Genomic DNA, 18,676 nt, shown 5'->3' with positions numbered 1-18,676 from the left:
GCAAACAAGACCTGGAAGGTTCGTTCTTAGTCTTTTTTTCCGTGATATTACGAGAAAAGCAAAGTCATTGTGTGAAAGCCAAGTAGGTAAGAATTCAATTGATTCAACTGAGCCAAATAGCAGACAGTTCACAAAGTGGACTTTACACCCAATGTTAGTGTTTGTAGCCCGTATCTCATGTTTATGAGCATAACGACAAGTGATATGTGATTCATTTAAATAGTTTATATTGTTGATGGGTGTGGCATATTAAATCACCAGTATAGCTAATTAAATGCCATTAATTTGCCATAAACATATTTCAATAGCATCGACCTCCTGTGACCTGGAATTGTGTCAATTCTGGCCTTGAAATTACATCACTAGGGATACTCTGAATCAGTGTTGTTGGAACACAAGCCAATTAGCAAAATACCTTCTGGTTCCTGTTGCTTATCAAACTGACCCTCTACGTGGTATGTGCTGACTGTTGACACATAAGACCGGGACAACCTCTGATAAGGGATCGCTTTAAATATGGAACTTGAGAAGATTTTCTCCCATTTTCTCTGCACCAGGTAAGGGTTGAATTTTCCCCTTGTTGATGATTTGATGTGTAAGCTGTAATTTCGTACATATTGCATAATAACTATTTAATAGGCAATAATATCTGATTAAAAAATATAGACAAATAGTAATTTCTGCATATCAATTTGATAATGTCTGTTTGTGATGTTTCTATTTTTAGAGAGAAAGAATAACGGTCATCATTAGAAATTATGTTTCTTCACATTGTAATATTGGCTTTGACCTTTGCTTCTACAACAGGTATGTCTTTATTATTTTATTTATTTTATTTGCACTCTGTGGTAAAATATTTGAAATAATCATCTATAAACTACATATTAAACCAAACTCCCACCGTGTTTTCATCTTGGCTTTGAAATACATGTAACTTAGGTGCAGATATTGTAATTACAGATGAAGTAACTTCTCGAAACAATATTTAACTATTTTAATTTTATTTACTTATTATGTGTTCATATCTCTGCACCTAAAGAGTGCATATAAGTACATCAGAGGTATATATTGGTACTACATGTATACATATATTTACCTAAATGATACATATTAAGAGTTTTTAATGTCCCATTGATAACTTGGGTATATTTATTTTTATTTTTGAAGATTTTTCTAAGTCAGATAATATACAAATAGACCATCTTTAATTTTTTAAGAAACATTTCTGGATAATACAAGGCCCCTCTAAATGCATTTTTCTTTACACATCATGAGATTTTGCTCATTTCTTGCAACCTTCTTGCATTTCAGCGTTTCCACTTAATCACGATAGCAACCAAGAAGCATCTTTAAGCTTACAGAAGGACAACCAAGCCACTGACAAGAAAGATTTTGCCAAAGATCAAAAGTGAGTTAACATCATTCTCAACAGTACAGATTGATTTAAGCAACTAAGAAATGGCAAACTGTATGAACATTGATATGGATGTTTTTCAGCAGTGGAATGTGGAAGAACCATGTGGTAAGCAGTGACCTTTACTCCCAGGACTCCTCCAGCCCCATGGCTGCTGAGCTCAGATATAAACTGAGCATGGAGTCCGAAAGATTACGAGCCCGTCTGAAGCAGGAGCTCGCCGAGCTGAGACAGAGGCTTTCTCCTTACCCCAGCCACCCGAAACACACCTTGGCCAACATCAGAGAGTTCCTAGCTCCATTCACAAAGCAGCTCGAGACTGCCCTCCAGTCAAATACCGAAGAACTCTGCGGTAAACTCAATCTGAACCTCCAGGACCTAAACCCAGATGAAGCTGCACTCTACCAGGAGGTCATGCAGAGGATCACCCTTGCACTGGATGAAAGCCACCAGAAAAGGACAGCAGCCTTTGAGAACTTTAAGACGAAGGCCTTTGAAGCTGTGGAGGAGCAAGGAGACAGCAGTGGAAAGGAACTCTGGGAAGAAGTGACGGCCAGACTGGGACAGGAAGTGTGTACCTTCAGTTTGGAGATACAAGGCAAGGTGGCAGCGCTGAAGATAGCCCTGGTTGGCCACCTTGCCTCGGTACAGCCTCCAAGAGATGTGATGATTTCAAAAGTGGACCAGTTCTGTCAGAATTCATCTGCTCATAATCAGCAGTTCATTTCTAAATTAGACCAACATATACTCAGTCTACAAGAAAATATGAATAATGGTGAATCGTCAGCTTTTCATCAGACAAACATAGAATCCATACAGGAGGATTTCTCAACCAGACTTTATGCACTGTTGCAGGACATCGTACACACCCTAAATTAAACTCTCCAGTTCATTCAGAAATATAACTGTAGTGTAAATAGCATGTTATGCAATGTTTTGATGTACACTGTGAACTGTAACTTATGTAGAGCACTATCTTTGTTTATACAGTTTTCAAGGAAATCATAATGTAAAAGGATGGAAATGACATGAAGGGAAACAATTGCTTAATGAAGTGAAAGAGAAAAGGGAGAATATTTTATTTACTGCATGTTTACTGAGAATGTTTTGTGTTATATGTTTTCATATATATAAAAGGATGTTAATAAAGATTTATTTGTACATAGTTGAGATGAATATACTGTATGTTGTCGAATGATCATTGCCTGAACCATACTAATAAAAAATAAATTCTAGAGGTGCACCGATATATATCGGCCAATAATCGGTATCGGTCGATAAAAACTATTATTCACACTACCAGCCTATATATTCAGTCATTCAAAAAAGGACAGGAAAATGCCAAGAATTTGTGCTCTTAATATTAAGAATCATCACTAGTTTGATGTTAAATATTAATAGTCATTACATGATTTAATAACATTCAGAGAGTTAAGAAATGTTCATTTATTATCGGCAGATATCACTCTGACTGTGCATAATCTGTTCATGATTTAATAATTTCTAATTATTTCACATCTAAACAGTCAACTAAACTAACACATCATTACATTACAGGAAAGCAGCAAGTCAGTGGCTAATAAACAAGCAATCTGCATGACAAAAGGAGAAAAATGAAATGAACAGATCAAGGCATATAAAGTTTTCAAAGCATTACGTTACAATTGTTAAAAACAGTTCTGACCATATGCGGTTTTGCATTTACATAAATGCATTATGTCTTACAGCTTTATACGGAGAGCACAGCTGCAAAATGTTTACTGGACTTCCCAGTCCTGTCTAAATAGATTACAGTATGCTAAATAGGCATTATGCAAAGCAGCCCTTTGATAGTTTGTGCTGATGCTGTGATCAGACACCTTATCTGATATCAAATTAAACTTAATTCAGCACAGAACAGATGGCGGGTTGATGGATGTCTTAGTGGAATGCCTGAGGCAGACTACCAGCCCAGTAAAACTTCTTCAGCACGAACCATCCAGCCATAACCAACGTCACAGCACCGCCGGTGGCAAACATGACCCCCACCACGACTCCAGCCATGTTTACATTATTCCTGGTCAATGGCTCACTGCCTCCTGATTCTCAAAAGGAAACAAACATTTACCGTCAAAGCTTGTTGTCACTGCTACAATGCTTATGGGATTTCTAATGCATTAGCAGACAGGATGGTTGCTTTGGATTATTATAAGAATTAGGTCTGAAATTAAAATATATAAAGTTTAGAAAAAAATCACATACCATAGGGAGAAGGAGAGGGAAGGTTATTCTCTGGAGGATCAAACAGATACATTATTTAAGCATAGCAAATAAAAATGGTTTCATTGAGAAATAATTCATAAAAGAATAAGTGCATAAATGAATATTTCCACAAAGTATGTAATGATTTTTAAAGAAATAGTTTACCCAAATAATTGTTGACTTGACTTTTCATTGTAGAAATTAACATTACTATGGTCAAGTCAAAAGGGACCATTTTTGGGTGAACTTTGCCTTTAAGGTCATTTGAAAAAGTCTCCCAATGATGTTAAATATCATCCTTGTTCCTTTTTTAAATTTAAATTGATGCCTATGGAAAATCTACTCATTGACATAATTGATGACATCATTGCTGGTATATAGTTGTTAGTTCTCATGAAGTGACTGATCAATAGTCTGATCAATAGTCAATAATGAGAATTAGTCATTCTTATGTAATTTACAGAACACAAAAAAATATATTTTGAAGAACGTTGGTAACCAGATTATTCCAAAAATGTATTAATATAAGCCCAAACTGACTTTCATTGTGTTGGCACAAAACCATTGAGATTTGTCTCAAAACTCTCTTTAAGATATTCAGAAGAATACCAACAAGAAAAAATACTTGGTTGGAACAACAGTGGAGAGTAAAATAAATGCTTAAATATTTTTTTTATTTGTGAGTGAACTATTCCTTTAACAATGATGAGGTCTAATGCTGGCTTTAGGCTACACTTTAAAAAAGGTACTTAAAACTGGTCTTTGATGCCATAGATGAACCTTTTGGTTCCATAATGAACCTTTAACAATTTAATGGCAAAAAGTGGTTCTTTAGATTGTAAAAAAGAAAGAGATGGTTCTTTAAAGAACCTTTTACTGAATGGTTCTTTGTGGAACCAAACATTTTTCTTCTATGGCATGGCAATGAAGAACCTTTAAAAGGTCCAGTGTGTCATTTTTGGAATGATCTATTGATAGAAATGCAATATAATATACATAGATATATCTTCAGAGGTGTATAAAGAGTTTACACAATAAAGCTATCACGATATCAACTCTCCGGTCACCAGAGATCACATTCAGCCGAGTTTTGACTATTGGACTTCATCTCCCATAATCCTTTGCACTCATGATCACCGCTGCACTTGATCACTATTATTACTCAGTGTAAAGTCAGTGTTTGCTACAGCTTCATTTCTGAGCGTTATTTTGCATAATCTTGTTATTCTGTGTATTACCTTGGATTGTTTTACCGTTTTGGATTATTGCTACCTGCCCGGACCTATTTACGCCTGTTTATTGCAGTTTATCTTTTCTTGTTCCTGCCTCATTTCAAGTTTAGGTTATCACGTGTCTCTGCTTTTTGCCCACCTCATGGGAAGTTTATGTTTTGCATTTGTTGAAGTTTGTCTTATAGTTCTGTTTTGGTTTTCCCCAATCGTAGGTCTTTATTTTATTAATAAAAAAATTTGAATTATTGTACCGCTGCCTGCACTTGGGTTCTCTCGCCATGTATTTTAAAGAGTGTATGTGTGTATCTGCAGACTCACGGGCTTCGGTGTACAGAGGACCCACAGACACTGTGGCAGAATCTTTTGCTTGCGATCCAAAAGGTTCTGGTGCCCTTCGCCTTCGAGTTCTATTAGTGTTGCAAGACTGCACAAAAATGAAATGTTAACTGGCTGATCATTGGTGGTGATGATTAGTTTCTATTCTACAAGCCTTACTTACATCAAGTAGCTCTTGGCACTTGTTTGGCTCACAAAGCCGAAGTATACAGTGCAGATATATAGTGGACATTTCTTGATCACGGTGTTCCAAAAAACGAAACGCCTCAAAGTAAAATCTGGAGTACTTGGAACGGCCATTATAAAGGACAGTTGTCCGGTTCTCTATAGCACAACTGAAATGACACAACAGAGATACAGTCATATATAATATCAATAACAGATTTAAGAGTTTCGTAGTTAATATTCAGTTTATATCAGACCAGTTGTTAATGGAGGGACAGTATACTGTACAGTAGGCATAACTCACCCGGTGAAAAAGTTATGCCGTCTGGTGTTGGTTTGATTATACGGTGAAGGGGTTGCAAAGCAGTGGTCTAGCAGAAGATGAAAGCTCAAGACAGAAAACAGTGAATAGTACTTAATAACATTATAAAACACTTCATGATAATAAGTCACTACATAAAAAAATATAATTTTTCAATATTCTTACTTTCCAGTGAGATTGTTAGCTTTAACTTCAACATAGACTTTAGAGCGCAGTTCTAGCCCTGATGGTGGAACCACTAGTGGGTAGGTAAAGGCTGTGCTCTGCCAAAGAAATAGACATAGTAGAAATATATCTTTAAAGTCACCAAGAAACGGAAGGTGCGATTGACTTCTTTTCCGTGTTGTGGCATATATCCTAGTTATACGGCTTCTGAAATATGTAGGGTGGGGCTTTATTTTCCCCATCTTTTTTGATTGGTTTGTTGTAAGTCCGCCTGGAGTGGAGGGCTAAAAATGTCATGTGTGGAAGAGTTGTTGTCGAGAGTGGGAAAGCTTAATGTTTTTTATTAAAGATCGCAAGTGCAAATTAATAAAAAACAACAATGGTGGGCACGGATAAATCATTTATAATAATCACTGCAACAATTCTGTTTGATTTCAGATTGATTTCATGGTGACTTTAAAAAAAAGACATTTTGCATTTTAAATTAAAGATACCAAGAAAAACTCACATTGTAGACACTCATACTGAGAGTGTCAATGAAAGTTCCATTGTTGTCACTTGTGGCCACTGAAACCGATGACCTGGAGGAGGAAAGTGAAAATCGAGTCTATCGAGTCATGCTGCTACAGGTTAAGTATGTAGTGTTAGAGTGATTTCTGGATACTCACGCTACAATCTGAGTGTTGTTGATGAGATATTCCAGCGGGTACCGACAGGAGAAATGGTAGTATAGGTCTGTGGAGTAACTAATGATGCCTTCTGCAGAGCTGGGCGTGTCAATGAAGCCAGTGATAATGACGGACTGAATGCTGGAGAACATGCTGAATGGCCCATTACTGCTGGGTACCTCGTCCACAATCTAATAACATACAAGGAACACAGAACTGTTTGCTTTCCAACATTCTTCAAAATATCTTCTTTTTAGTTCAACAGAACATTGACAAAGTAGATTTTCCTACTATGGTAGTCAATGGTGGCCAAAAACTGTTTGGTTACAAGCATTCTTCCAAATATTTTTCTCTGTGTTCATCAAAACAAATACATTTAGACAGATTTGGAACAACTTGAGGGTGAGTAAATTATGACAGAATATTTCTTCCTGGATGAACTGTTCCTTTAAGATTAGTTAAAAATTGGATTTAACATTTTCAACAAAAATATCAATAGTGTGTCTACAATGTAAAAAAATCAGAACCCAATTCAACATTTTCCAGTGACTGGTAACATCTACATTTTTCAATTTGCTCAGTTGAATTTTTATAAATGTATCACTTGTCATTTCAACAAAACTTTAATTGAGCCCTTTGAAAAAGATTATGCAACACTTCAAAAGAAAACTGAGTTGGACTAAAAATATTTTACATTGTAGAATTACCCATTTAAGTTTAGCCTTTATCTTTTCAAACTCTTATACATTAAAACAAAAACAGAACTTTTAATTCACACCTGCAGAGATTGTCTACATGGATTCTCCTGACTGTGATTAACAGGCAGCTGGTAGCGAATGACAGGTGGGTTCACGCTGGTGTCAATGGTGCCAATGCACTGGCTGTTATTGCGTTCACCATTCAAGGCCAGTCCATTGGGATCAAAGCCTGCCCATTCAGCAGTGCACAGGTTCACCTCCAGTAAAATCATATTGGTGCCACATTGTACCGTCAGGTCTCCATTATCTATGGGAAAGGAGTGGTGTTAGTGCTCAGCAAGTAGCAGAGAATAAAGAGCTGGAGGGTCTCACCTGGAACTCTGTTGTGCGCTGAGCAGTTATAAGAGTGAACTGACTGCAGGAAAACACCCAGCGCACAGAGGCAGAGACACAGCATCATGCTTAAGAGAAGAGAAAGTTAAGGAGATCAGATCCATCAGTAATAAACATGCATGTGAAACCAAATATTAAGATGAAAGTAAAAGCAGGAGACATTCATTCCTACACCATACCTGTTTAACTCCTGGAGTCGGAATGGACAGAATATGAGACAGGTGGCTGGATGCTTCTTTTATAACATTAGACCCTCAGGAATGATTGAACAGGTTTGGGAGTGTCTCATCCCTCCTACTAGGTGAATCCTCTACTCTGTGCACAAATTACTTTGATTGACAGGTCGACAATGACAGTCCTGCAATACTGTGATGTTTGTACAATTAATCTATCTGGACCATATTTTCCCAAAGCTATGGAAACTATACTGTATAGAAGTCTATTGTTCAGGTCATTAAAATGTGCATCATGTCCTGGGAATAGAACATTATTAATACAAGAAATGTGATAATATGCCACAAGGTGTGAAACATGGGATGCCAAAAATAACCTTTGTTGGCCTGGCATCATCTATTGTGTCGTGAGAACAGCAATCTTAAGACACCCCTGCTACAGGCTAAATGGTTAGTTTTGACTGAGTGGTAGTATTATCTGACAAAGAGGGCTGAATAAAGCATGCAGACCTGTTTGTGCCAGAAAACCCCTCGGTCAGAGAACGTATTTCACATAATGTACTGAGAGGCGTCACACCTTCATGACTTTCTAACATTCTCCTCTGCTGGATAAAGTACACAAGGTTCCCTTATTTTTTTATTATCAGATTTCACTTCTAGGGTCACAAACATTGACTGGTCTGTATTGTATGATTTTGAACCCTTGTGCGGTCCATGGGGTCTCTAGGGACCCCAAGCAACAAAATTTAATTTTGTAACAAAAAAATTGTTTATTTAACAAATGGAATTTTACTCTGTTTATTAATGTCAGAGCTCCACTATTTGCTGAATGTGCTATTAGACCAACTGAAAGATATATTTTCACAAGTTTTTTCAGTTTGCTTCATATTATAGATTGGATTCATTTTATTAATATTATGAAATCAAAATTATCACAATAAAATTACTTTCATATTTTCCATAATGTTACATTATGATTACTATCAGACCTGAAGAAAAAGAGAAAAGTTGCAGTCTTTAGAGTTAATAATAATACTTTATATCAGTTTTTCATATAATTCTACAAATGTAATCTACACATCACTAAGAGAACTGTTTGTCTGTGCTAAATAGTTTTGTCTCAGCCTTTCATCTCTCTCTCTCTCTCTCTCTCTCTCTCTCTCTCTCTCTCTCTCTCTCTCTCTCTCTCTCTCTCTCTCTCTCTCTCTCTCTCTCTCTCTCTCTCTCTCTCTCTCTCTCTCTCTCTCTCTCTCTCTCTCTCTGTGTGTGTGTGTGCGTGCGTGCGTGCGTGCGTGCGTGCGTGAGTGTGTGTGAGTGTGTTTGTGTGTGTGTGTGTGTGTGTCATGCCATTTATACAAAGATAACTTTTATGTTTTTGTTTTAGCAAACATCATTTGCAGGTGAAAAAGACCCCGAAGACCATAAGTTGCCAGCACTTATAAACAAAATGTTTGCCAACTCGCCTTCAAAGTTTTTGAGTTCTAGAGGTTCTTGGTTTAAGTAAGCAGAACTCTCACATTTTGATTAATGTTAAATTATGGTTGGTGTGACATAAATGCTGTACTTAATGTATCATTCTCGTGAAATTAAGTAGGCAGAACTTACAAAAATAAGAACACAAAGATGTATGTTTAAGTTAATGAAACTACACTTTGTCAATTTCTTTATATCTCACATTTCTTAAAATGCATGAATCAAATACCTTTACTTAGGCAACACATAATAAGCAAGAAGTGACTCAAATCTGGCATTAATATTGTCAATGCTTATTGGTGACATTGCATGTGCCCCAGGTGACAGTTAGCTTCCGACAGGCTAAGCACATGCACAACTTTTCTGAACAATGGTAACCAAAAAAATAGGGAAATATGTCAAACTCTTCTAAATATCCAAGATGAGTGAACATTAAACAAAGTCTTTAACTTTACTGAAAAACACATAAAATAATCATATTTAAAAATGTCCTCTCCTAATGCAGTCTGACGCAAAGCAAACTGGGAATTGGAAATCCTTTTCGACCAGTTAAATTCAGTAAATTGAAGAAAACGCAAATATATTTTATTCAGTTAATCAAAAAATATCATTATATCCCACTCAAAAGTACAAATGTATTTTAGTAACTTATAATATTTAAGTAAGAAGAACTTTTTCATGACGACATGACCGCATATGAACAAAATAATCTGTGCGATATAATCCTAGTACAACACTGCCATCTGCTGGTAAATATGACACAGTGACAACTTCTCATTTTTCTAAGGAGAAGTGATGAGGACTATCTCGAACCTATATTGCAATCCTTGATACTGTAGCCATTTGACATAATGACTTAAGACAAAGCTATTTTTACACAGCTTGTTTATGAAAATTGATGTCATTGAGAATAGTTGCAGATCTGGTGAGTTTTCTAAAACATTTTACAGCTTTGCATTAGGAGTGCTCACTATCTGACAGCTACAGTAACTGCTTTCCTGCGTTCAGATTACAGAAAATGCATTGCATTCAAAAAGATAAACTCTAACTTCCATTCTATATGCATGTGCTGACAATATGCAGAACCCACACAATACCAACAGTTTACCAACATATTAATGAGTTGCATGTTGCTCTGGACAGATTATATGAAATTAACACAAACTCAAAAAGCCATAAACGGAGAAACAGAGATTTCTCAATAATGCCTTGTACTGCAATATACTATCAAGGTTACTAAATGCTATTTATAACATGTAAGATAACAAAAGATAGCAAAATACTGCAAATTGGCAACTCTTATAAAGTACAGTAAACAAATTATGTTATCTTTATTGTTTTAAGGGCAATAATAGTAATAGCTTGTAAGCTATGACACAAAACATTTAAAAGTATATTTTACTTTAAAAAACTGTGTGCAAGACTTGATAAAAACTGTGCTAATAAATGTAACAAAAGAATCTACTTAAAAACGGTATGCGAAATTTGCAAAGTTTAAGTAAATCCTATAGTTTTTTTTTTAATTTATAGTGCAATGAATCATCTTGCATCAGAAATGCAATGAATAATGTGAACCATGTCTGCCTACAACCAACCTACCACCAAACTCTAAACAATGTAATACACTAACGTAGTACGCATTTTTTATATTTTTACATTACAAAAAAGAAATAGAATGCTTGCAGTAAACATTAAATTGTTTATAACAGGAAAAATTTCAAAATTCTCATAAGATATAGGATGAGACGATTAATGCAGGATCCTTTTTCAATAAAAAGTCAGTTCAGAAGTTAAAAGTTCACTGAAGAATTGACGTGTGCCAAAGAACATGACAGACTCCATTCAGTATGAGGAGCAAAACGTCTGGGCAAGCTGCCAGAGATCAGCACAAACAAACTACACATGCAACACCATTGGCCTCATCCTTATTTCTCCAGAACCTCATGACATCTGCAGATGCCGTTTCATATTATCTGACAAAGATTTCATGCCATATACGATTTCACAGTATCGCAGGTTTGCTGCTTATCTTAACCAGAATCCAACCCATTTGATAATAGGGCCCCGTTATAACAGCAACCGACACTAGATGAAAGGATTTGAGGCTTCAGTTTCTCAGCTTAAACCCTGTTTAATTCATTTATCTTTTTTTGTCAGCTCAAGGGGAAAATGTCTAGAAATGAAAGGGGAACATAAAACACAGAAATGAAAAGGAAACAGGCTGTTGAAAAAACGCGTGCTTCCTTTCCTGATTGGCTTCCTATGTCAGGGGATAGTGTGTGTGTGTGTGTGTGTGTGTGTGTGTGTGTGTGTGTGTGCGTGCGTGCGTGCGTGCGTGCGTGCGTGTGTGTGTGACTGTGAGCGAACAGGGTCAACAGCAGTGACTGAGCTTGACTTTGACTCACAAAGACCCTCATAAAAGATTCTTGCTTCCTCTTTCGGTTAGCTGGTGAGCCAAACCCAACTGGTGTCTTTGATTTAAACGGATAGTTAAACCAAAAATTAAACTTCTGTCATCGTTTACTTGCCCTCATATTGTTTCAAACCTGTAGATTTCTTTGTTCTAATGACATTTACATTTAGTCATTTAGCAGACGCTTTTATCCAAAGCGACTTATAAAGAGTTCGGGGAGCAATAAGCGATATGTCATACAGGAGCAATAGGAGCTAATACAAAGTTACTAGTAATGAATATAAAGGAAGATATTTGGAAGGACGTCAGTAACCAAACAGACTTACATAGTAGGCCTATTTATTTTTCCTACTACTGCAGTCAATGGGGGATAAGATCGGTTTGGTTATACCGACATTCTTTATTACACTGACATGTTCATAACAAAGAAATGTATTACTCAACCCGGGGGAGACTTTTTTATTTGGGGTGAACTATTCCTTTAAATCTCTCCCAGACAACACATTAAATGCACTGTTAAAACTACATGAATGATGATTTGTGCATCAATGAAAAAAAATTGAAAATATGTTATGAGACTGAATAAAAGGTAATAACAAAGATGCTAAATATTTGAAGAAACATAATTTGCCTGTTACAAAAATGTCAGAAAAATACTTGTTAGCATATATTATGAAATACGCTAGTAACTGCAAGGTCATGGGTTCGAGCCCAGGGATTGCACATTATAGCCAGATACAAAGCAAAGTCGATTTGGATAAAAGCGTCTGCCAAATGCATAAATGTTAAATGTAAATGAAAGCCCCAAAAAAACTGACATTTATAATTGTTTATTTAGTTTTTTTAATAAACTATTATGTATGTGTGTGTCTATATATATATATTATTATATATGTTAATCATTATTCATCAATCGTTAATCTTCAAGTCAAATCGACGTATTGAAAATAAATAGAATAAAATAAACGAATTGACTGTAATATAGTTAATGGGTTAAAATCACAGTATACGGTGGTGAAAAAACCGAAGCACAAGCATGAGGCTATACGACCGTTTGCTAGCAGGCACAACCAGTCGACTTTTTTGAGTCATCTGAAACTTTTCAGTAAAAAAACGCTGGCCACGTCTGTTTCGTCTAACAGTGTCGGACGTTTTTCCAGGACCTAGAAACAGTTTTGCGATCATCTGGACGCGTTGCGGCAATCGCGCACACTTTGAAACTATGCGGAGATGGAGTTCATTAAACTGATCGGAACTGTTTTGGCTGTTTGTTTTCATCCCAGCTGCGCGTCGAAGGCGTTTGTTGGTGAGTGTCTGCGGGTGTATCGTGTAAAATGTCCGCTCGTGCGCGGCGATATTAACACGTCTTATGGCTCTTGTGCGCTTTTATATCAAAATGATCGTGAAACTGGAGTCGTTCGGTAAACACGGCGACAGTCGGCGGATAATCACGGTATGACTTGGGTTGAGAGACGTTACTTCATGATTTGCGCGTTGAATCATATAAGCAAGTAAACTCTATAGCATAGAAATTTGGCCGACTTTGTAAAGTTTACATACGTTTTTATTTACAGTTGTTTGGCGTTTTTCTATTTTTTACTTGTTATTTTCCCGTTCATGGGTTGTTTATTTGGGTCACAGCGCGCTGTTTGTTAGTCAGGGTGGATGTTATGATGGCTGTCGCACATACACATGACTTCGCTTGAGACGATTTTCCGCCTGACAGATGTGGAAGTTCTCCTGGTTTCCTCTTCTTATTTCTCTCTTTGATCCCAACATTCATGCGCCACCTTTCCTTTAAATGTTCCTGCAATATTTCCTTACCACATCTTACACTAACATCAATGTTTTTGTGAATCGATTTCAGACCAGAGGATATGCCGAAGAGGGACAGAGAAGCCCTGCTATAAAATCACAGGTTTCCAGGACATCAGGCTCAGAGTGAACTTTGAGACAGCCAGACAGAAGTGTAGGGAGGATGATGGAGAGCTGCTCAGCATTGAGACCGAAAACGAGCAGCGTTTGGTGGAGAGGTTTGTTCGTGAGATCAGGGCATCTGATGGAGACTTCTGGATAGGGCTACGAAGAGACCAGAAAAGTTCTGCTGCAGTCTGTCCATCACAATATCACTGGCTGGATAACAGTCAGGCCACATTCAGGTAGGCGATTTGCATAATATACTGTTAAAATGTGTTCTCCAGCAAACTGAAAATGTCCATTATTAAGGCAAATTAACATATTCAGATCAGATTTGGTTACACAAATATACCATTTTTATAAATAAGATTAGGTAGAGTTCTTTAAGGAAAGACGTTAGATTTTATCATTTTGTACAACGTATCTCAATATTCTTGTAACCTAAATCATGTTTTTGTTTGTTTTTAAGTGAGAATTGAATTGAAAATGGTCCTTTTAGGGACACTGTTCATGGCTCATATGCTCGAAAATTTGTAAAATAGTATCCCACCCCTTGGCTGTACAATTTTGTTTATTAAAAATGAACATACATGGAGAAGCTATTTAAATAGAATCTTGTAATGCAATGCATACTCAGCTGTGTTGTCTTAAGATAGCTTGGAGAATCTCCAGTTAGGCAGTTGTGTGTACTTTGTATTTCAGGAACTGGCTGGTGACGGAGCCCTCGTGTGGCCATGAACAATGTGTGGCGTTATTCTACCGACCCTCCACCTCTGCTGGCCAGAAGGAGGGCACCCTGTTCAAGTGGACTGACTGTAATTGCAATTCCAAGAATAATTTTATCTGCAAGTACTCCGAGGGTAAGACTTTGCTGTTGCTGTTTAAAAGGCAGCATACAGGAAACAAGCATATTTTATTTTAAACAAGGAAAAGGTTATGTACAGTAAGAACATCAAATTTTGACTTTGTCTTTATGTATTTAGAGAAGCATCTTGTCCCCCCTTCAGCAGATAACGTGACAGCACACACAGGTAAACAAATCCGTTTGTGCTTTATGGGGTTTTCGCAGGTTTATGAAATTAAATAATTAGAAGTTACAAGACAGGGTAGCTGAGCTGCATTCAGAGATGTGCGTAAAATAACTAGGAATATAAAAAAACACATAATAGACCAATACATTGGTTTTCACTTTTCTACCTTAGGTCCACTTTTAATTTAATGGGTTTCACCGAAACCAAATATAAATTAGTTTTGTAAATGGGCACTTTCACCTCTTGTCTGACCCTTAAAATTAAATGGGTTATTTTTTGCCTGTCCTGTTTTTAAGTCTTCTGGGGCTAACAGCCTCACAAACTTTAAAGAGGGCGTTCACCAAAAAAAGGGATAATTCTGCCATTATTTACTCACGCTCTTGTCATTTGAAATATGTATGACTTTCTTTTTGCTTCAAAACACAAAGAAAGATATTTTGAAGAATGTTGGTAACCAAACAACAGCGGTAGCCATTCACTTAAAATGTATAGGCACAAAAACCAATGCAAGTCAATTGGTACCAACCACTGTTGTTCAATTACCAACATTTTGCAAAATATCTTCTTTTGTGATCTGTTGAAGTAAATCATATCAGTTTGAAATGAAAAGAAGGTGAGTAAATGATGACTGAATTTTCCTTTTTGGATGAACTATCCCTTAACATTGCTGATTCATTATCATTCACTGTGCTGCTTATTTTTAGGTCTTGATGATCTGACATTAATACCAAAGCACCCGCCCAGGACAAAGGACAATGACAAGATAAACACTGAACTCTCGGAGTCATCAGGTAATTATTTCATGAACGGTCATTTTAATAACCAAAATATCAATAAACAAATACACTATGATATTTTTTATGCACATTCTTGCCTTATGCATAACATACTGTTGATTCATTGCTTACATACGCCTGTTTCAATAGTTCTGTCCTTTCTCAGTTTCACTTTCAGATGACACTGTTAATATTTACTACATCCTCCTGGCTACTATACCTGTAATGCTTCTGTTAATATTGGCGGTTTCAGGAGTGTTCTGTTTTCGGGTCATGACCAGGAGGTGCGTAATTTAATGATTGTTTGTTTGTTTTATTCATTTTTTACAACATTCCAGCATCTCAGGCTATATTTTAAGGATGAGAACCAGTCAATCCATCGATCCCGCAATGCAATGCAATGATAACTTTTTTTAACATCTAGTTTCATTATCTCAAACTGTCACCCAGTATGTGCTAAATAATATGTGTAATAACTCTGTCTTTGCAGGAGAAAAGAACAGAATATAATATATGCTGTTCCAGGGCAGTGGGTGCGCGCCGTACCACCGAAAGGTCAAAACGAACATGAACGCACCAATAAATTCCAGCAGCCCACAGCTCATCTGGAGTACATGAGTTCGGAACTAAATAGACCGTTTATCGTTACTGCCGCAAACGGTCGGTTTGAGGACTACGAGAATGTTCCAAGCAGCACCCCACAGTGTGGTTTTGTCACAAATGAAATTTATGAGACCTGCCGGAGCCCATCGGCAGGAGGGGCCGGATGGGTGGACAACGACATCTATGGCTACTAAAACACATATGGTATATGCTGAATAGAAGTATGACCTCTCTCCCTCTAGTGTGGCTGGATCTCCCTCCATTTTTGATCTCATCTCCAGCCTGCTGTATATCCCTGCTTTGATGTGCACTGTGTGAAGAACTGGGATGCCTGCGATCTTTCAGGGGTCAGCCAGGGGTGTACTTTGATTCCCGCAACTGTGGGACTATACAAAGAAGCATAAAGGTATCATCACGTTGTGGGAACTTCCTCTGTGAAAGCTGGTATCCTGGAACGTGACCTTTCATTGGTAAATTCACAAAGCAGTCCAATGACCTCTCAGCTCATCACAACAACTCCCTTTGTCTCTTATGCCCACCGTTGCTCCCTTGTTTTTGACCTTAGGTTAAGGTTATAAACTTGCTTATTCACATGGGCTGGGCAAAAAACTAAACGGTGAAGAATAGTTATTGCTATCCTCATAAAATCCTGTTGATGTCTTCTTTTAAAATATGTATCTTTTGGGAGAAAAGAATGAATCGTATTAACATAATGATTTGAATTGACATAACATTAGTTATTGCAACATACTCAGAAACAAATGTATAGTATAATCCAATGTAAGCGCTTTGGATAAAAGCGTCTGCCAAATGCATAATTGTAAATGCAACATATGTGCTTCGCTTTGGGGTATTTCTATAAGCAACTGTGAGCAATTCTGTAAATGTTTGTAAATGCTGTCAAGTATTTTAATGACTTTCTTGTACATACAAGTAGCTGCAATGGACTTTCAGCACATCACTGTGTTTTAGTCCATTTTTAATATACATTTTGAATCAATTTAATCCTAATATTTTAGTTTATATGATGAATAAAGATTTTATATATGCAAACTGGGAGATTTAATATTATAGATGGTGATCATGATCCAAGAGCTCATCCATGACTTCAAAAGCTGCTATTGCTTTTTAGTTCACTTGAAGTTACAATGACCAAAGCTCAATCAGTTTACATTTTGTTCCCTTACATTACTGATACCGGTCCTCCATATCACCAAGATTTTGAGCTGTAAGTGTTGGCTCACATTGAGTGTTCCTTGTTGAGTGTTTACATTAAGAAGTTCATCGTTTCCTGACGTCGTCATTTCCTCACAGTTTGGCGACAATAGGAAAGTATGTGAGCTATTAAGGATTGCAGCGTGTTGCCAGGAGATGTCGCCACATGACAGGCAACGTATGGCATTGCCTGCCACACAAGGTCATTTCCTTTGTAAATAAAAACCAGGCACAGTCACAATAAAGTAATCTATATTTAAATTTAAACAATTTTGTAATTCGTGCACGTGTGGCCGTAACATTCACGGTTTTAAACCAATTCTCCAATGCGAAACATTTTAAATAGAATACAAATACAATAATCGCATAATCCATCTACATTAATGCAACTTAAGTGCGTTTCGTTATGCCAAATCATAGTAGCCTATAACGAGGCGAATGTTTGTTATTAAAGAATCTGGTTTATAAAATGATGAAATTGAGCAAATATGTGGCACACCTGCTTTGGGTTTTGCAGGGTTGGGTTGTACAGGTGAACAATGCAAGAGACCGAAACTTGAATACATCAATTAGAAATAATAAGTACGTACAGTACGACTTCATCAAATACAAAGGGCAATGGATATCATTATCGGACACATCAGATCATCAGATAAAGGTGTTTAAAGCCTTCAAAAGAAGAGCACGTCGCATTCGTTCTCGTTCCTCGACTGAAGTACGAGCAAGACTATCAAAGTTGCTGCCGGCAGGGTTTCACAGCCAGCTCTCAACTGCAGGCGGTCGAGCAAACAGACCGACGCTCTTTGAGAATAGGAATACTGCCGGTTGACGTAAGAGGTGGGTCTCGTCGCCTTGGAAACGAATTGGCACCAGAGTGTGGAACGGCTTCAAAGCCCCGCCCCCCGTACAAATACCCCCATAGGCTCTGACGTCAATGCACGTCAACCAGAGAACATGATGCCTCCTGCGAGTCAACTCGTGTACTCTAGCAAACAGAGCTGAAATATTATAGCTCTATTGTATCAGAGGAGGGTGGCGTGACACATCGCCGCACTCCCGAGCGCTCGCTTTCTCCTGGCAAGACTGGAGCGGACCATCACCGAGCAAACTGGCCGCCAGAGCGGGATTTCTACTGGGTCTATTTCTGATAGACACATTTTAGCCTCTGCCGACCTCGTTATCTCGAGGCTGAAGCGGCAGGTCTTCTCAGCAAACCATAGTGTTTCACAAAAAGCATGGTCATGGCTGACTGTCACCAAAAGCCAGTGCTCCGGGGTCCGGTCAGGGTGGGCTTCTACGATATCGAGCGGACTCTCGGAAAGGGAAATTTCGCCGTTGTGAAACTGGCGAGACATCGTATAACCAAGACAGAGGTAGGTTGAGAATACCAGCTGCGATAGACTGTAGGCGATTTAAACCCGAACGCGGGCACGAATAACTC

At 37.5% G+C, this 18,676-nt stretch overlaps 4 protein-coding genes across 7 annotated transcripts in view; 3 read left to right on the top strand and 1 right to left on the bottom strand.

Moving 5' to 3' along the window:
* The first annotated feature begins 214 nt into the window (after positions 1-214).
* LOC306908137 (uncharacterized protein) lies at positions 215-2,579 on the top strand. Of its 4 annotated transcripts, none has more exons than XM_079480747.1 (4): positions 215-557; positions 728-807; positions 1,312-1,408; positions 1,498-2,579. In XM_079480747.1, exons 2-4 carry the CDS (start codon positions 759-761, stop codon positions 2,291-2,293), a joined length of 942 nt encoding a protein of 313 aa, XP_079336873.1. In that variant the 5' UTR covers positions 215-557; positions 728-758; the 3' UTR covers positions 2,294-2,579. The 4 variants fall into 4 exon arrangements, with proteins under 4 accessions (XP_079336873.1, XP_079336874.1, XP_079336875.1 ...); XM_079480748.1 differs by having other exon boundaries at positions 541-595; XM_079480749.1 differs by lacking the exon at positions 215-557 and having other exon boundaries at positions 691-807; positions 1,501-2,579.
* A 755-nt stretch (positions 2,580-3,334) lies between these two features.
* LOC306908845 (zona pellucida-like domain-containing protein 1) lies at positions 3,335-7,701 on the bottom strand (the record flags this gene model as incomplete). Its single annotated transcript, XM_079482058.1, has 9 exons — positions 3,335-3,498; positions 5,206-5,311; positions 5,387-5,558; positions 5,693-5,776; positions 5,876-5,973; positions 6,384-6,456; positions 6,544-6,734; positions 7,322-7,548; positions 7,614-7,701. 9 exons carry the CDS (start codon positions 7,699-7,701, stop codon positions 3,335-3,337), a joined length of 1,203 nt encoding a protein of 400 aa, XP_079338184.1.
* A 4,968-nt stretch (positions 7,702-12,669) lies between these two features.
* Positions 12,670-17,314, top strand: laynb (layilin b). The gene is made up of 7 exons (XM_079480751.1): positions 12,670-12,999; positions 13,561-13,852; positions 14,313-14,470; positions 14,594-14,641; positions 15,346-15,432; positions 15,584-15,701; positions 15,908-17,314. Exons 1-7 carry the CDS (start codon positions 12,924-12,926, stop codon positions 16,212-16,214), a joined length of 1,086 nt encoding a protein of 361 aa, XP_079336877.1. The 5' UTR covers positions 12,670-12,923; the 3' UTR covers positions 16,215-17,314.
* An 837-nt stretch (positions 17,315-18,151) lies between these two features.
* The window catches only part of sik2b (salt-inducible kinase 2b), a 31,287-nt gene continuing 30,762 nt past the window's right edge, over positions 18,152-18,676 (top strand). The window contains exon 1 of the mRNA XM_079482210.1: positions 18,152-18,608. Within this exon, the coding sequence (XP_079338336.1) occupies positions 18,471-18,608 (138 nt within the window). The 5' untranslated portion in view covers positions 18,152-18,470. The remainder of the gene's footprint in view (positions 18,609-18,676) is intronic.

The sequence above is a fragment of the Barbatula barbatula genome (genome assembly GCF_947034865.1).
Source record: "Barbatula barbatula genome assembly, chromosome: 19".
Classification (NCBI taxonomy): Eukaryota; Metazoa; Chordata; class Actinopteri; order Cypriniformes; family Nemacheilidae; genus Barbatula; species Barbatula barbatula.
Note: the sequence above shows the minus strand (reverse complement) of the source record. Positions and strands in the feature narration are given on the sequence as shown.